Raw genomic sequence first — 18,573 nt, 5'->3', positions numbered from 1 at the left:
ACCTTAAATTATTCTGAAAATGCGGATATCTTCGATTAGCTTGAGGCTGGTTTCGTGAACCAATTTCATGGTTGTTTTTAGTAAATTGCAAAGCAAATTGGGATCGCAATTGGTTTGAATGAAGTTCTTGTACTTTTGCAAGAGCATTTGTCAAATCGGTAGGTGTCAACGTAAATAAAATTTGGTTTAAAGGATAATTTAAACCTGTTATAAACGTTCTAAGCGCGGTTTCGCGGTTCTTTATATTCAATTGTTTCGTGATCTCGGAATTCGTTCCGTGTGTCATAATGGTTTTATTAATTAATAATGTTAATTTCTGATTAACTTCATTATAGTAATCAATTAAGGATTTTGATCCTTGTCGCATAATACTCATCTCTTGGTCAATCACATGAATTGGCCTTCTATCTGCATACGCAAAATCTAATCTAGAGAATATGGCTTCTAGGTTTAATACTGTGCCATGATTAGTTAAGATATCGTTGGCATTGCCTACAATTTTGTTTCGCAATATCGTTAGCGCCCCAAAATATCTCCTACTTCCTTCTATATAGAGACTCATAGAATTTTTTGCAGCTTCCCTCCAGCTGACATAAGATTTACCAGAGAATTCTGGTAAAGACTTTATTATATCTAAATTTTCATTGCATGATATAGAATCGTTAATTTTCTGAGTTTCATACTCAGTTACATTTGTTGCATTATTTAATGCTTTTAATTGATTATTCAACTGATCTATCTCAGTTCTTAAATTACTAGTTTGTGTAGCTATTATTCTAGCTATATCTTCTACTGTAAAATTATTGACTGCCATTTTATCTTTTATTTATTTTACTTTTTTTTTCAATTGTTTCTTTCTTTATTACCTATAGTTTCTGTTTATTAAATATTTATTGTTTTGATCCTTTCTGGGAAAGGATACTCTTTTATTCTGGAGGGTCTGGGGTTCAGAATCGCAGAATTGAGTTTATATTATAAACCGGAGGGTCCCCCTTGCGGTGGTGAATCGCGGTTTCAAAATATTTTGTTATCCGGCTGGTCGAGCCTTGGATTATGTTTTTATTTTTATAAAGCTTAAATACTAGTTGTTTGTTGTATTTTTATATATTTAATGTATCAATAATATAATAATTAATATTGTTGTCTTATGTACGGTCAGTTGTACAAGAGGAATTAATATTTATAATAATTACTACTAACTTGTTGTTGTTGAAGTTGTTGTTATTGCTCTGCCTTTGGGGGTTGGAGCTGCTCCTTCAAATGCCAACTTATTTCTATGAGTTGACTTTATATCTTACGCACTTTAAAAGTATGTTGTTCTTTTTATTAAAATTAAATTATTTATTTATCCACTTGATTTTGTAAATGGATTGTTCCAAGAAACTGTGTGTGATGTATCACTTTTTTAAAACAATTTAGTTGCAAATTTAAATATTTCGTTTTGTTTGCTGTTTTTTTCCGAAAATGGATTGATTGTGTTTTTTTTTTCACGTTGCTTTAGTCACAAATCTTGTCTGGCTTATAACTTTATAACTTGCGCACTTTAAAAATATGTTGTTGTTGTTCTTTTTATTAAAATTAAATTATTTATTTATCCACTTGATTTTGTAAATGGATTGTTCCAAGAAACTGTGTGTGATGTATCACTTTTTTAAAATAATTTAGTTGCAAATTTAAATATTTCGTTTTTTTTTGCTGTTTTTTTCGAAAATGGATTGATTGTGTTTTTTTTATATTTTATTTTATTTTTTTTTCTTTTCTCGCGATTTCGCAATACTTGTTTGCGTTTGTTTGTTTTTAAACCGAACCGTTTAAAACATTTTGGTCCATAGGAGTTTTTTATTCCTCCTGGCAGGATCGCCAATTAATTTCTTGACCTTATGTAAAAGGTTTTTAATAAATAAAAAACGAGTGTTTAGTTAAGCGACCGAAAAACGTCCGAGTCTTGGAAGAGACTGTTCTTTTATCTTTATTTTACTTACTTTTATACAATCTTGTTCTTAAGGCTAAGTACAAATATTCTTACAATCTAATAGTCATCTTTTAAACATATGTTCCACTTTAGATGCGCTACATGTGGTAAATGAAAGGTTCATCTTACAATCTAATGTGTGTGACGAATGTCCACTTAAGACCACGTGTGGTAAGTGAAAAGATCATCTTACAATCTAATGTGTACAACGAGTGTGTAACACGATTCTTAATAGTAGATGTGCCAATGACATATTGGACACATTTGTTTCGTTCAAATTGTAAATATCTTATCGGTGGTGTTAACTTACATCCATCTCAGCAAACAAATCCCTGACTCGAAATTTCCATACGGAATACTTTTCCCCGCCAAAAGGTTTTATATTTCTTTTTGCTTTTTCCATTGTATGCACAACACAAAACTTAAACTTTAGACAAACGATTTAAAAAAAATTAATTATTTAGCGTGGACTGGGCCCATAACCTATTGAAAGCTTGATTTCGAATAGAATGAAGCAAACAACAATTTCGAATGAAAACTTAAAAGTATTACCAACCTATTCATGACGTAGTGTTGTGTAATGTAACTATCATATCTCGAATAGTGATATTCGAACATGCAGTGTTGTAGAATGCTATTTTTGTATGAAGGAATAGGGATATTCCAACAACGAAGAACGTCAGAAACACTAAATTTCACGTAAGAAATGGCAGATTAAAGCTGCACTCAGATTTTTTTACAAAATGGAAAATGGGCGTGGCGTTGCCCACTTATGGGTCAAAAACCATATCTCAGGAACTACTCGACCGATTCAATGAAACTTGGTTTGTAATAGTTTCCTAACATCCCAATGATATGTTGTGAAAATTGGCCAAATCGCTTCACAACCACGCCTACTTCCTATATACCAGAACTTTGAAGACGATCTGAATCGTTTACTTTACAATACATAAAGTAAGTACTAGTGAAGATATCGGTGCAGAACTTTGCACAAATACTATGTTAATAGTGTGGCAGACCCATTCTAAAAATCACCGAAATCGGACCAAATGGTTTTTAAGGCCCCATATATCGAACACGAGGACCTCGGTGCTTCTAACCTAATATTATGGTTTCCAACTTTATGGACTTTATACAATATATATGACGAATATGTGGGTCAAATTGTGTATTATATAATATAAATAAAGTTAAATAAATGAATTGCGAGAGTATAAAATGTTCGGTTACACCCGAACTTAGCCCTTCCTTACTTGTTATACAATATTTCTCTTATTTACTATAAACTTACATATGTACGAATTCTTACTTACTAGTACTTATTTCTATATATTCAATAATGCTAACCTAAGCGATAATCATAGCAAACCTCGAGAAACAGCCTACATTGCGGCGGCACGGCTTCCGCTTTGGTTTAGTGCCGACGGAATGTGTTGTTGTTGTTATTTTTGGAAATGAACTTTATTGAGCAACAAATGATATTGTTTATTTGCAGAATATTGCTGAATTGAATTTCTGAATAAAGTTCATCGTTCTTGTTTGTATATTTTGAAAGCAACGACAACTTTGTTGTTGTTATATTTTGATAGCTACTCTAGCTGTGATAACTCCCCCCTTCTTAAGCATCAGCGTCTGATTAAGAATTATTGGTTACTGAAAGCTGTGGATAATCTATTATTGGTGGGATAAAGAATGAATTTCTGTTTTTTGGTTTAAGTATGGTATACAAAGCTAATGATAGTGTTACTATTTTCAGTCAGTTCATGTGTTGTGGAAAGTATTCGTAGGTGTCCACTGTTGCAGTTGTCCAGTACGGTAAGAGTCTAAAGAGTAAATGTCAGTTATTTTTTAAATGCGATTTATGAATTTTTCTATTGTCTTTAGTAGTTATTGTGACGGTAATGTCTTTAGTGACAGTTTCTTTCTTAAAAATTGGTTTGGTTTTGCCTTTAATTTGTTTATTCTTTTTAAATATAGTGTCACCTGCTTCGTAATTCTTTATTTTTGACCTATTTTTATTGTGGTAATTTAACGTATTTTTTTGGTTTCTAGCTATTTCATTTCGAAGGTCACAATTAAGTATTTCCTTAAAGTTTGTTAAATTCTGATAATTAATTTTTTGTGTTCTTCCAAAGAAAATGTCGGCTGGTTTCCATTTTGTAACTGAATGTATCGTGTTATTATATCTCTCAACTACAATGTTGACGATTTCTTTAATAGAAGAATCAGGATATTCTACTTGGAGACATCTGATTATTTCAATAATAGTGGAATGCACACGTTCTATCGCACCATTGACTTCACTTTTCTGAGGTGTTGCTAGATAGATTTCAATTCCTAACCCCTCCAAATAGTTTAGAGTTATTGGGGTTATGAAGCTGCCCTCATTGTCCATGACTAAAGTCTTTGGTACAGTGAAATAGTGTAGAAGCTTTATCAATTTATCCCTGATATGCAATACCGATTTATTTTTTATTCTGAAAAATTTTACAAATTTAGAGAATTTGTCAACGCACGAAATATATTTTTCGCCGGACATTTCTATAATGTCGATATGCAATATTTCTGTTGGGTACGAAGGTATAGGTGTTGCCTGTAACTTGGGTTTTTGTGGATGTCGATCGTACTTATTACATCCGCAAATTTCACATGACTTAGTGTATTTTTTAATCAGTTTACTCATTTGTGGAAAATAGTATTTTTCCAATATCTGGTATTTATTTTCTTTACTATTGCGATGGGCTCTTTTATGTTCCTGTTCTATTATTTTAAATTTAACATCTTCATCTGCGATATCAGTAACTACTTTTTATGTTTGGGTTTAAAACTCTTTTCAATATTTTATTTAGGCTTTCTGTATCGTAAACTACACATTTAATGCGGTATCTGTGGAAGCTTGGATGAGGTTCTTCATGTATAATTTCCTCCTTTCCTGCTGTAAATATAACTTGATTTTTGAAAAAGTTTAGTGGAGCTTCACAGTGAGGAATGAGCTTTGAGCTATTCTCTTCTGCGCTATGTTGTGAATTTATTAATTTCTATTGGCAGCCGTGATAACGCATCGGCGACAACGTTTGTTTTTCCTGGTTTGTAAATGAGTTTATAATTATACTCTTCTATCCTTGCTTTCCACCTTTTCAACTTAGCATTGTTATTACTATTACTTAATGCAAAAGTCAGTGGCTGGATCATCAGTAAGGATTCTTATTTCTTTAGCTCCATACAGGTAAGTCCTTAGTTTGTCAAGAGACCATACTATGGCGAGCATTTCTTTTTCTATTGTCAAGTAATTCTCTTCGGTTGTATTTAGTGGTCTAGATATGTAAGTTATGGGCCTGTCTTGCCCGATTGTTCCTTGTGAAAGGACTGCTCCGATTGCAGTATTGGAAGCATCTGTTGTCAGAATAAAGGGTTTATTGAAGTCTGGGGATACCAGAATTTCAGAAGACGTAAGTAGATATTTTATATCATTAAATGATTTTAAGCCTTCCTCTGTTAGTGAAATTTGTATCTGTTTTGATTGACTTGCTTTTATTTGAGCATTTTCACCTCTAGTTAAATTGGTAAGTCTTTTATAAATCTCCTATAATACGATGCTAAACCTAGAAAACCTTTTAATTGCTTAAGGTTAGCAGGTGCAGGAATTTTTTTAATAGCGGATATTTTTTGAGGATCTGGCAAAATACCTTTGCCCGTAACGATGTGACCTAGAAAATTCACTTCTGTTCTAAAAAATTTAGATTTTTCCAGATTGACTTTTAAATTTGCTTTATACAAAAGCATGAACACATCTTCAATATTTTGTAAGTGTTCTTCTTGAGTTTTTCCCATTATTATAATGTCATCGATATAAACGTAGCAGGATTTTCCTATAAGTGTTTTGAGAATATCATTGATCATTCTCTGAAAAATGGAAGGGGCATTTTTAAGACCGAATGGCAACCTAGTAAATTCATATTTACCATTGGCTGTAGAAAAGGCTGTCTTTTCTATGTCCCTTTCCTTCATCCTGATTTGGTGGAATCCGGATGTAACGGGTGATTTTTTTGAGGTTAGGATTTTCATGCATTAGTATTTGACAGATCACGTGGGATTTCAGACATGGTGTCAAAGAGAAAGATGCTCAGTATGCTTTGACATTTCATCATGAATAGACTTACTAACGAGCAACGCTTGCAAATCATTGAATTTTATTACCAAAATCAGTGTTCGGTTCGAAATGTGTTTATCGACAAATTTTGTTCAGCGATGAGGCTCATTTCTGGTTGAATGGCTACGTAAATAAGCAAAATTGCCGCATTTGGGGTGAAGAGCAACCAGAAGCCGTTCAAGAACTGCCCATGCATCCCGAAAAATGCACTGTTTGGTGTGGTTTGTACGCTGGTGGAATCATTGGACCGTATTTTTTCAAAGATGCTGTTGGACGCAACGTTACGGTGAATGGCGATCGCTATCGTTCGATGCTAACAAACTTTTTGTTGCCAAAAATGGAAGAACTGAACTTGGTTGACATGTGGTTTCAACAAGATGGCGCTACATGCCACACAGCTCGCGATTCTATGGCCATTTTGAGGGAAAACTTCGGAGAACAATTCATCTCAAGAAATGGACCCGTAAGTTGGCCACCAAGATCATGCGATTTAACGCCTTTAGACTATTTTTTGTGGGGCTACGTCAAGTCTAAAGTCTACAGAAATAAGCCAGCAACTATTCCAGCTTTGGAAGACAACATTTCCGAAGAAATTCGGGCTATTCCGGCCGAAATGCTCGAAAAAGTTGCCCAAAATTGGACTTTCCGAATGGACCACCTAAGACGCAGCCGCGGTCAACATTTAAATGAAATTATCTTCAAAAAGTAAATGTCATGAACCAATCTAACGTTTCAAATAAAGAACCGATGAGATTTTGCAAATTTTATGCGTTTTTTTTTTAAAAAAAGTTATCAAGCTCTTAAAAAATCACCCTTTACGATCGAGTGTAGTAAAATACTTACATTCGCCTAAGCTAGCGAGAGTGTTGTTTATATCAGGTATTGGATAGGAATCAGGTATTGTTATTGCGTTTAGTCGTTTAAAATCAACAACTACTCTATATTTTTTTTCTCTTGATGGGCCTGGTTTTTTTTTGGAACAAACCACAATGGGGAGTTGTACGGACTCTTTGGAGGCCTTATTACACCTTTGTTCAGAAGTTCTGTTATTTGTTTCTCTACTTCGCCCCGTAGCACAGTGGTTCCATTTGTATGGAGGATAGCGACTAAAATAGTTAGAATAGAGATACTGACCTGCAATATACACAGCATATTTCTGTTCATGCAAGTACGATATTCTGAGAAAATCGCAATTGTATAACGCCCACTTTTCATATTCTACAAACGTAATTCTAACGTTAAAATACCTGAGCATGTGATAAATTTTATTCCAATTCCCGGATTTATTAGTAATAAATAGAAAGGAAAACAGATGTGCCATTTAATTTTATAAAATTAAACAATTTATTTTTTACAGTTCAAATAAACATTTTATTAATTTGGAAGAAAAATAAGGACGTTGTAAACCTCAATAAAAAATTCCTTTACGTAATTAGTCTTCCAACAATTCTATTGTAGATTTTAATAATGCGCTTTTCTTTTTGCATGGCAATTTTCGTTGACCTGTAATAAATGGATCTGAGCTCAACAATAACATCTTAAGTAAATCCGTATTTGTTGCAATTCGAGAAGTTTTCCTCGTAAGTTGAAGCCTATACCTCTTAATATCCTTGTTTTTGGCTTCCGCAGCTTCCTCTGATAGTTCTCCAATGGATATTATTGCACTTTCGATGACTTTGGAACCATGCATTAGTATCTTGTGAACTGAAGGTGGAAGATAGAACCAAGGGTACTTCTCTACAAGTCCTTTAGCAGTTTCAAGTGCGAATTGCTTAAATTTGTCACCGTTTATTTTATATCCTGATGACATAGCTTGCAGTAATGCTGCACATCTTAGTATGAGCTCTTCGTCAACGCCCGTTATTTGAGAAGCCAAACCAGCATTATTAAAAAATTAACATTACTTGCAAAAACCAATGCTATAACACGCACATTTGATGTACAAAATACACTTTGAAACTAAAAAGTTAGGTTAGTTTAATGAACTTTATTTAGAAACCTGCAAATCCCTGCACATGAACTTAATATTATATTAAACTATATACTTGTATCAACATTTACACACTAATCCGGTCACTGCATTCGGTTGACAAAGTTACTAAATCTCCAAATACATTTAACAAAGAACAACAAAACTGAATCAAAAAGATACTTCATTAAAATTTGTTATTCTAAAAACAACAGCACAATTTAAAAACTTGTTATTACTGAAAAATAATACTATTACCATCTACTATAATTTCCCTTTTCAGTATTTTTATTTAGACACTTTTTTAAATTAAACTTTTGCAGTTGAATGTACACGTTGCTTTCGTTTTTTTTTTTTGGCAACTATTTACTTCTGTGCAAGGCCGTACATTTGTTGCTTTCACTCAAGAAGTTCCGTTAGAAATAATCAAAACAAACTCAAAATACATAAATTTGATGGCATATGCAACTATTTATTTAGCTACAAGCCCAATATATAAACATAGACTTTTTTATTTCTGTCGTATGGGAGGAACCACCGTGTGTAGGTTGGTTGGGTAAGGATATGATTTTGTATAGATCAGTTCTTCGCTTGTTGTTCTAATTTCTGCTAATACAGTTGTGTCGATTGTCCCACTTTCGGAGACTGGTCCGAAAAGTTTCGCATATTTATTTATCATTTCCTTAACATCATGTTCATAGGGGTTATCTTGAATATTATTTATTTGTTTAGAGATATTTTGTTTTAGTGGCAGTACCACATCCTTGAGGGTTATCGTGTCATTTTTTCTATTTATGACTGCTCCTAATTCTTTGAGGGTATCATCGCCAATGATGCCATCAAATGTTTTTAAATTAGGTAATATAAAGAAATCAAAATTATTTGTAATACCTATACTTCCGAAGAATGGTCCACATAGTTTATGGGTTATATTTACTTGACCTGCGGCTGAGTGAACTTTGAAAGGACACTCAAGTTTCTTTGAATTTTTTAAAAGTTTTTCGGAGACAAAGCTTTTATTAGCTCCCGTATCTATAAGGAACTTAACGATATCCCCGGTTTTTTATACTCTCGCAACAAAGTTGCTACGAGAGTATTATAGTTTTGTCCACATAACGGTTGGTTGTAAGTCCTAAAACTAAACGAGTTAGATATAGGGTTATGTATATCAAAATTATCAGGGTGACGAGAAAAGTTCAAATCCAGAATCCGGATGTCTGTCTGTCCGTCCGTGCAAGCTGTAACTTGAGTAAAAATTGAGATATCTTGATGAAACTTGGAAGCCGTATTTCTTGGCACCATAAGAAGATCAAGTTCGAAAATGGGCAGAATCGGACCATTGCCACGCCCACAAAATGGCGAAAACCAAAAACACATAAAGTGTCATAATTAAGCCATAAATAAAGATATAAAAGTTAAATTTGGAATTAAGGATCGCACTAGGAGAAGGCATATTTGGATGTAATTTTTTTGGGGAAGTGGGCGTGGCCCCGCCCACAAATCGGTTATTTGTATTTAACTCGCAAACTAATAAAGCTATATAAATTAAACTTTCTGCAGTCGGTTCTCATACATACCCCACCACACACCATGAAAATAGTTGAAATCGGATAATAAACACGCCCACCTCCCATACAAAGGTTAGGTTGAAAATTACTAAAAGTGGGTTAACTAACTAACGAAAAACGTCAGAGACACTAAATTTTGCAGAAGAAATAGCAGAAGGGAGCTGTACGCAGATTTTTTTACAAAATGTAAAATGGGCGTGGCATCGCCCACTTATGGGTCAAAAACCATATCTCAGGAACTACTCGACCGATTCGAATGAAATTCGGTATATAATATTTTCTTGACACCCTTATAACATAGACAAAACATTTAAATCGGTTCACAACCACTACTCCTTTCCTTATAACTAAATTTTGAAATCCATCTTATTCCTTCATTTTATAATGTAAACATAAGGAACCAATGAAGATAACGGAATAAAACTTTACACAATTAGTGCATATCATCACTGGCTTCACTTGTGAAAAAATTGTCGAAAACGGACCATAACTTTTCAAGGACCCAGATATCGAACATGCTGAACTCAGCGCCTAAAGATAAATTTTAACCGAAAATATGGGTAAATCTCTCAGATATCTCAAGTTAATTCAGAGGAAATTGTTTTCTTCTAATAGTGTGTCTCTGTTCCAAAAAGTATTTAAATCGGGTCATAACATTTCTATATACCTCATTGTAGGTTTTTCAAAAGTATCTTCTCCTAGCTCCCATATACCGAATTATAGGTTTTTCAAAAGTACGGTGAGCTTTATTCCTCATATATATATTGGTTAAATTTCTTCAATAAATTGCGAGAGTATAAACTGTTCGGTTGCACCTGAACTTAGCCTTTCCTTACTTGTTTATATAACGGATATTTATAAATTTTATATAAGCTTAAAATTAACTTACAGGAGTATCAGCTTCTTCATTCTCTTCGGACGGTCCACGTGATCCTGTTTGAAGCGTTAGTCCTCTACTGGGGGGTGGATGATGTCAGTTTAGGCGTTGATTTGGCGGCGTTTTTATTTTGGTTGCCCACTTTATAAGTACTGTGATTTGATTTGTCACACACTTAATAGTTTGCTTTTACTGTTAAAACGATTTTTCACTTTATGTCTATAAGCAATAATTTTTTGCACAAAATTTTATACACCATCGAAAAAGCACAATCACTTGCATTTGATGTGTAAAAAATTCGCACTATTCAACAACAATTTATATATTTTTATAAAGTTTATATTCTTTAGTGAATTTTTTTCGCTTTTTTAACTTGCAAAACGTACAGTAGGCAATTCCAAGTTTTAAAGTTCTTGGGCGCCAGTTAATGGTTGTCGCCGTATAAATAATCACGCACTGCTTAGAATGGTAAAGTTGAACTCAACTACTTTATTGACTACATTTCTTCTTATACAATATTTCTCTTATTTACTATAAACTTACATATGTACGAATTCTTACTTACTAGTACTTATTTATATATATTCAATAATGCTAACCTAAGCGATAATCATAGCAAACCTCAAGAAACAGCCTACATTGCGGCGGCACGGCTTCCGCTCTGGTTTAGTGCCGACGGAATGTGTTGTTGTTGTTATTTTTGGAAATACACTTTTTTGAGCAACAAATGATATTGTTTATTTGCAGAATATTGCTGAATTGAATTTCTGATTAAAGTTCATCGTTCTTGTTGTTACTTTGTTGTTGTTATATTTTGATAGCTACTCTAGCTGTGATAACTTATTTACTTTATAGTGCCTCCGACGCTTCCTTCTGGGTGTTACAAACTTCGTGACAAACTTAATATACCCTGTTCAGGGTATAACAAGATACTGCCGTATACAACTGAGTTGTAGAACTTAATGTAAAAGTACACCGGCACGTAAACTTTCATTATGTAAGTTGTCAAAGTTTATAAATTCGCTGATGGTGAACTAGTTGTCACGTATAAACGTAATAGTATGTTTACATATGAAAATAATCTCGTTATAAGCTCGTTTAATAATCTTCAAGGAGACAAATTCTTCAAGGAGAGCTGCATCTGATGCTGTTGACTATTTCAACTACAAAGGTTGGTAATAAATGGTTTTACTCCCTCGTAGACTACAGGTAAGTTAACAACATAAATATTTTGGATAATACTTAAACTCTTTTCAGATATAGATTTATGTACATTAATGTTGGAGCCCTCGTAGACTACAGGTAAGTTAACAACATAAATATTTTGGGTTTAAGTAACGCTTTTCAGATATAGATTTATGTACATTAATGTTGGAGCACCTGGTCGTTGTAATTATTCTCAAATATGTATTTGAAAAATTCAACTTGAAAATAATTTTACAAAATCCTCTGCTTAAAGAGAATGCGAAAAAAATTGGTGAAACTAATGACCCAATTGTAGTTCTTGGGGACTCAGCATTTCGCTTTTCTCCATTTCTAATGAAGCCATATCCCTATAACAAAGCAGCTGAGGATTACGAGAATATTTTTAATTACCACTTACATACATATCTAAATCTCGAAGGGTTGTGGAAAACGCATTTGGTCACCTGAAAGCAAGATTTAGAAGGATAGGGAAAGGAATTGACACGATATTAAAAACGCAATATCAATAATAAAATGTTCTTGCGTCTTGCAATTTTTTTTTTAATGAAATGAATGACAACATAAACACGAAATGGTTGGAAGTGCAAAATAATGCCCACGAGAGCAACCAGATCCATTATTCATTTCTGGAACCTACGACCCTAATGCTGAGAAAATCAATAGCTCTATTTCTACGTAAGTTGTATTTATTTTCAGTTCATATTCAATCACTTAATTTTTATTACACATATTGATACGCTATAATGAAACAAATGACTAAAAGTTAATTAAGAAATTAACATTAAAAAAACAATATTAATTAATTTACCAAACTAAATAATACATTAACAAAACAAAAGTAATGCAATTGAAATAAACATTTAAAACAAATAAACAATACACATACAAGAAGTTGAACTTCAGCTGGAATAGAAAGAAAAAAAATTGACACAGGTACGAGGTTATATGCTTTGTTTAAAAACTTATAAAATTTTTCCCAGGATGGAATTTCTCTCTCTTTCAATTTGTATGGCCTCCCTGCCATCCTCTTTAATTGCTTCAATTTCAGAATGAATTTTGGTATTCGAAACCTGGAATACAAGCAAAAACTCATATTGAATGCTAACTGATGCATTTGTCTTTTTCTTTTTCTTTACAGGTTCCTCGACTGAACGCGCAATCTTGCGAATCTATGGAAAAGTTATTTGAGGAGAGCGCACACTCCACAACTTCGTAAACTGTAATAAATAAAAGTTTATAAAAATAAATACAAATTATTCAAAGTTCTATTTTGTTTTACTAACCTGTGCTATCTTCCACCAATATTACTAAATTGAAACTTTTATAGCTGTCGAGAATGCCATTAATATTAATATAATATTCGCAAGTCGAAGGGCTGCCACCAGAGGGACCAACAATTTTCCTCTCCTCTCTGAAAATAGGTACATTTTTGAAAACATTTATACGACTATTAAATGAACATGAATGTTAAATAAACTTACCTGTATTTATTTGTTAAATTGTGTATTTTCACACGAATTTCATTCGCGGAATATATAAAGCCTTTGGCGGCCATTTCCATAGACATGTCTTTATAGACATGCGAATTCCGTTTAATACCTCGTAACTGTGGCAATTTTTCCGTCCACAAGCTCAGGAGAAGTTCAACTTCTTCTTTGTTCACTTGGATCTCTTCTTTCTGAAAAATGTATACATTTAAATATATTGTAAATTCATGTTTTATTATAAGTATATTTACAAACCTCTTTTCCACGCTGTCGGCCATTTTGGTTTACATTTTCATTTGACATTTCTCCTCTTCTTCGCAAAATTATCGATAAAAATAGGAATAACACCGAAAATCTAGTTGTATAAAACGAGATAATTTTAAAATCTCAGATTATCAAGAGAGGAATTTTGTATGAGAAATCTTGTTTCTTAATTATAGATTATCGAGTTAAGCTCGTATATGGAGTTAAACTCGTTATATGTAAACATAGTATAAGAGTCTGCTTGCCTTTGTTACCCATCGAGAGTGCACAAATTGTCCCGGTTTCATACTGGCTAAATTTTCGGGGCAGAAACCATCACAAACTACATTTGCCATTCGATACAAGTACTGAACGTCAGTCGAGAGCGTTTTTTCATAAATGGGTGAAGGCATATCTCCCAACGAAATGGCCTCAAAGTTGGGTACAGCCTACAGAAAGATTTTATTTATTTAGCTCAGTTCAAAATATACATGTTAGGCTCTTTAAAACAATTGTTTGCTTACCGCCATCTGCTCGCATGTTTCGATTTGCTTTGTTATTATCCCACTAGCTGTGCGCGGTCAGCTTGTAGTGGACTTTTCCAATGCAGAAAACAAGTGACGAAGTGGAAGTTCATTAAAATGCAATAAACAAACAACCCAGCACAATGGTCTAGTCAACATGACTTCGAACCTCCTTAAAATTCCATTTTCAGAACCTGTGTTTGTCTTCTCCATCACAGCAAATTCCAATCAGTCTCTCAAGGGATTCGCGCAATTGCCTCTGTTTTGTTTTAGCGTCCTCGGCGTCGACTTTTACGTAACCCAACAATCTGCTCTCAGGCTCTTTAAGAACCACTAAATGTGATTCTTTTACCATTCCACAGTGGTACTGCCTTAGGCCAAAAACCAAAAAATACATCTCAACAAAGTTCACGGTTGTATAAAACTTTATGCCGAATTTATGGGTAAATTTTGTATGTTTGTAAGTTTCTTTAATAAATTGCGAGAGTATAAAATGTTCGGTTGCACCCGAACTTAGACTTTCCTTACTTGTTTTATATGATATTGTTCTTATATGTAGCTCGAATGTGGGGGTTGGATGGGGGAGACTATAACGACAAATCATGTTCAGCTTGTGTATCGCTTTCTTAATTTTTTTTAGAAAACCTTACTGAAAGTTTCGACGCTCCAACTATGACCATGAGAAGTATTTTTACGCATCATTGCCATATAATGGCAATTACTGTTCTATGGGAGCTATGGACCTAGTAGCCCGATGGGGCCAATTTTTTTAATACATATTTAAAATATTTTTCTAGATTTTTGTGAAAATTTCATAGCGATATCTCACCGGGAAGTATTTATGACCGCGCCTTTATACAAGTCGAACCACTGTGCATTCTCGGATGATATCTTCCATTTTCTTCTTCTCTCGTCAGAGAGATGTTTTTTTGCCATCAAAGGAGAAGGCTACCAGATCACAGTCATTGCGTTGCTTTCTTCGAAGAGAATACCTACATTTCTTTCTTTCACGTGAAACTTTAGATTTGTCCATAATTATTGGTCAACGGCAATCGCCTCGAATTCGAGAATGGTTAGCTTCCTCTAACTGTGCTGATCAATCATAAACTCTCGGAGTTCAATAGGTATTAAACCACAGCAGCAAGGCAATGTTTTTGCGCACTAACATTTTGCAATATAAAACACTTGATCAATTGTTTTCGAAAACATTGAAGACTTACTTGGTCTACTTTTAAATTTTATTTCATTATAATATCTATTTACTAATGTTTTCAGTTTTTTCGAGGCAGGTTTTTTATTGATTAACGGTATGTTTAGTTTATTCCAAATTTTTCAAATTTTTTTGCCACTTATGTGTTAAGATTACCGTACGATTGCTTTTTATGTTATTTTTTGCTAAGCCACCCTTAAAAATAAATAGTAATTTAATACGTCACAATTACTTGGAAGATTTAGATCACTCAAATCTCTTGGCAAGCCAATATTTAGACTGCGAAGAACACAACACCCGGAGTTCATTGAAATTGTATAAATTTCTGGATTGGTGGAATCAACTGACATTGCAAACGTTTCCATTATAATTTATTAATCGAAAACTATTTAAAACTTGAAAAAAATTATTTAGAACACATTATTGTTTATTCAACGCAGACCACTTGTTTGGTAAGAGGATCGTACGATTGCTTTTTTTTAGTGCGTATACGTTTTCATACGAAATCACACAGTTAACGCAGAGTGGAAGTTGACCGAGGCAGAGCGTAACGCTGATCAACGCGAGAAAAACAGTTTTACAGTTTTTTCCATGCTGGATCGCGCTGAAACGTATTTATTCGCTTCATTTCTGCAATTTTTAGTACAAATGCGTATGTGATTATCTTGATATATTTAATTTAAATTGCGAATATCGTATTAAATCAGTATACAAATATTAAAATATTGAAGAGCAAAAGTACACAAGTACATACGTGTATAATAACAAGTTATTAGCGGAATTCAGCGCAAAACTCTCACAACCACTCTGCGGTATAGAGAATTAATCAACGCTGATCGAAATCAGCCTTGCGCTCGGCTGGGCTTTGAACGTCCACTCTACAATTCCCTTACTTTCAAGAAACACATATACCACGTTTCATCAAGATATCTTAATTTTTGCTTAAGTTACAGTTTGCGCAGACGGACGGATAGACGGAGAGACATACATCCGGATTTGGACTCCACTCTGACCCTGATCACTTTGTTACATACAATCGTTATGTTAACAAAACTATTATACTCTGTTAACAACTTTGTTGCGAGAGTATAAAAATAGTGATATTATTTTTTTACTATTAAATTTTTAATTTTTTTCCAAATATCCAACTTTGTCATATTGCATTATTTGGAAAATGTCATACGCTATTGAAATAAGAAAGAAAGTATCTTACGACCATATTTGTACATACTATAATTACTATTTTACTTTTGACGCAGACTACTGAAAAACATTATTTGGACCACTAACCAGAAAAAAAGGAGATACATATTTTAAAGAAGTAATTAGAAACTGTACTGCGAATAGAATAAAACATATGAATCAATTAACAATAAACAGCTATAACATATAACAGCAATCCACAATAAAAATAAGTAAGGAAAGGATAAGTTCGCTTTATAATCTCGCAATTTACTTGTTCATATGACCTAGGGCCATAACATCACTCATCCGACATCACACACCCATAAACACTACAGGACTTGCTTGAACTATTGTGGGGATCAGCAGGTGACGAATCGATTTAGGCGAGCACCTCAACTAGTCAGATCACCAGAGAAAATGCCTCTTGAAAAACATATACAAGCAAAGTTGTCCCCAACTGCGCTGCAACAAGAAAACCCGACACAGCCGGAGAAAACGTATGTCCAAACTGGGAGAAAACATTAAGAAACTCATTAGTATGATAGGTCTCCCACCACGGTCGATAGCTCAAACAACCAGATCATATCGAATGCTGTAGAAGTCACACAGAAAAGTCTCCGTGATGATAAGTAAGAGAGTTGAAAGGTACCCCCTAAAAGGAGCCAACGATCTCATATCGAAGGGGCACCAAAAGAAACAGTGAGAATAGGTGAAATAAGCGAAAGCTCGATCAGTGTAAGGAAAATGGAAACACCGCGTGATGAAGCTTGGGTTTAGGTAAATTATAAATCCAAAAAAAAAACAATGTAAACGAAAAATTAGACCGTTAAGCTGGTCATAACTTCGAAGTCGTAGATAATTTCGTATACCTGGGAACCAGCATCAACAACACCAACAATGTCAGCCTCGAAATCCAGCGCAGAATCACTCTTGCCAACAGGTGCTACTTTGGCCTGTGTAGGCAATTGAAAAGTGAAGTCTTCTCTCGGACGAATCAAAATCAAACTCTACAAGTCGCTTATCATTCCCGTCCTGCTTTATGGTGCAGAAGCTTGGCCAATGCCAACATCAGATGAGCCAACACTAGGAGTTTTCGAGAGGAAAATTTTGCGCAAGGTTGGTCCTCAGAACATTGGCAACGGCGAATACCACAGACGATGGACGATGTGCTGTACGAGTTATAAGACGACATTGACATAGTTCAGCGAATTAAAAGACAGCGGCTACGCTGGCTAGGTCATGTTGTCCGAATGGACGAAAACACTCCAGCTCTGAAAGTGTTCGATGCAGTACCCGCCGGAGAAACCCGAGCAAGGGGAAGACCTCCACTCCGTTGAAGGGACCAAGTGGAGATCGACCTGGTTACACTTTGGCGCCGAACTGCGAGAAAAAGAGAGGATTGACACGTTATCATCGATTCGGCTATAACCGGCTAAACGGTTCAACGCCAATCACTTACATACATATGCAGGTACACAAAGTGCAGAAATAAGTTTTCCAGTACAATAAGCGAGACAACTGTTGGAGGCCCAAAAAATTAAAATTACCTGGGTAGTGTGCAGAATTACACTGTGTGACTGAAGTGATTATCCCCTACTTTGCATGATAGACACGAAAATGCTTCATATTTTCTTCTATTGTTCGAGATATAATGTAAAAAGTTCTCAAATAGAACAGAATTGCAGAGGGATTGTCACCCGATAATATGGTCTTATATATGCTGATATCAAAATAGGGCCATAAGCAGAGTAGAAATTCAATGAGAGACGCGAGCCAATAGACTAAGCTTACCTTTCGAAATAATACTTAACGGTAGTCCCGCAAGCTGACGAAGTTAAGGATTTTGCACGTGGACTTTGCGGTGCGCAAGTTCGGCTTACTAAATTTTAGTATGGACCAGGCGTGGTCCCGAAAGCGGTGTAGCAAGCGCACGTAATGAATCGTTTTTTTTTTTTTTGAATATATGTACATTTATTTACTGAATCTGCTCTTTAAAGCCTAAAAATAAGTTATAAAATCTTAAAACTAATTAAAACTAGACAAGCTCAACCAGGTGATTGAGTTGTTTTGGTGCAGCGATGCTCTTTAGTATGCAGGTATATCTCTTCTTTTTAGACGTGATTGATTACAGGATTGTACTAAAGCATTAGCCAATGAGTTTGGGTGATCACGGAGTTTAGAT

At 34.3% G+C, this 18,573-nt stretch overlaps 2 protein-coding genes across 10 annotated transcripts in view; both read right to left on the bottom strand.

The window, feature by feature from the left end:
* LOC128923552 (protein rtoA-like) overlaps positions 1-18,573 on the bottom strand; it is a 2,411,103-nt gene that overhangs the window by 1,392,087 nt on the left and 1,000,443 nt on the right. The gene's annotated exons all lie outside the window — the stretch shown is intronic.
* On the bottom strand, positions 10,086-15,322 carry LOC105220452 (uncharacterized). 2 transcript variants are annotated; one of them, XM_011196889.3, is made up of 5 exons: positions 13,485-15,322; positions 13,224-13,420; positions 13,026-13,153; positions 12,879-12,959; positions 10,086-12,812 (listed from the first exon to the last, which is right to left on the bottom strand). In XM_011196889.3, exons 1-5 carry the CDS (start codon positions 13,530-13,532, stop codon positions 12,787-12,789), a joined length of 480 nt encoding a protein of 159 aa, XP_011195191.2. In that variant the 5' UTR covers positions 13,533-15,322; the 3' UTR covers positions 10,086-12,786. The 2 variants fall into 2 exon arrangements, with proteins under 2 accessions (XP_011195191.2, XP_054091816.1); XM_054235841.1 differs by having other exon boundaries at positions 10,086-12,959; positions 13,485-15,321.

Source organism: Zeugodacus cucurbitae, chromosome Y (assembly GCF_028554725.1).
Source record: "Zeugodacus cucurbitae isolate PBARC_wt_2022May chromosome Y, idZeuCucr1.2, whole genome shotgun sequence".
In the NCBI taxonomy this organism is placed as follows: Eukaryota; Metazoa; Arthropoda; class Insecta; order Diptera; family Tephritidae; genus Zeugodacus; species Zeugodacus cucurbitae.
The sequence above is the reverse complement of the archived record's forward strand: the minus strand, read 5'-3'. Positions and strand labels throughout refer to the sequence as shown.

Bases quoted from the DNA above. Each gene is read 5' to 3' on its own strand.
- LOC105220452 (XM_054235841.1), bottom strand. From the start codon at position 13,532: ATGTCAAATGAAAATGTAAACCAAAATGGCCGACAGCGTGGAAAAGAG. The intron at 13,421-13,484 runs GTTTGTAAATAT...TACATTTTTCAG, and splicing joins GCCGACAGCGTGGAAAAGAG to AAAGAAGAGATCCAAGTGAA. The intron at 12,960-13,025 runs GTTAGTAAAACA...TATTTATTACAG, and splicing joins ATTGGTGGAAGATAGCACAG to TTTACGAAGTTGTGGAGTGT.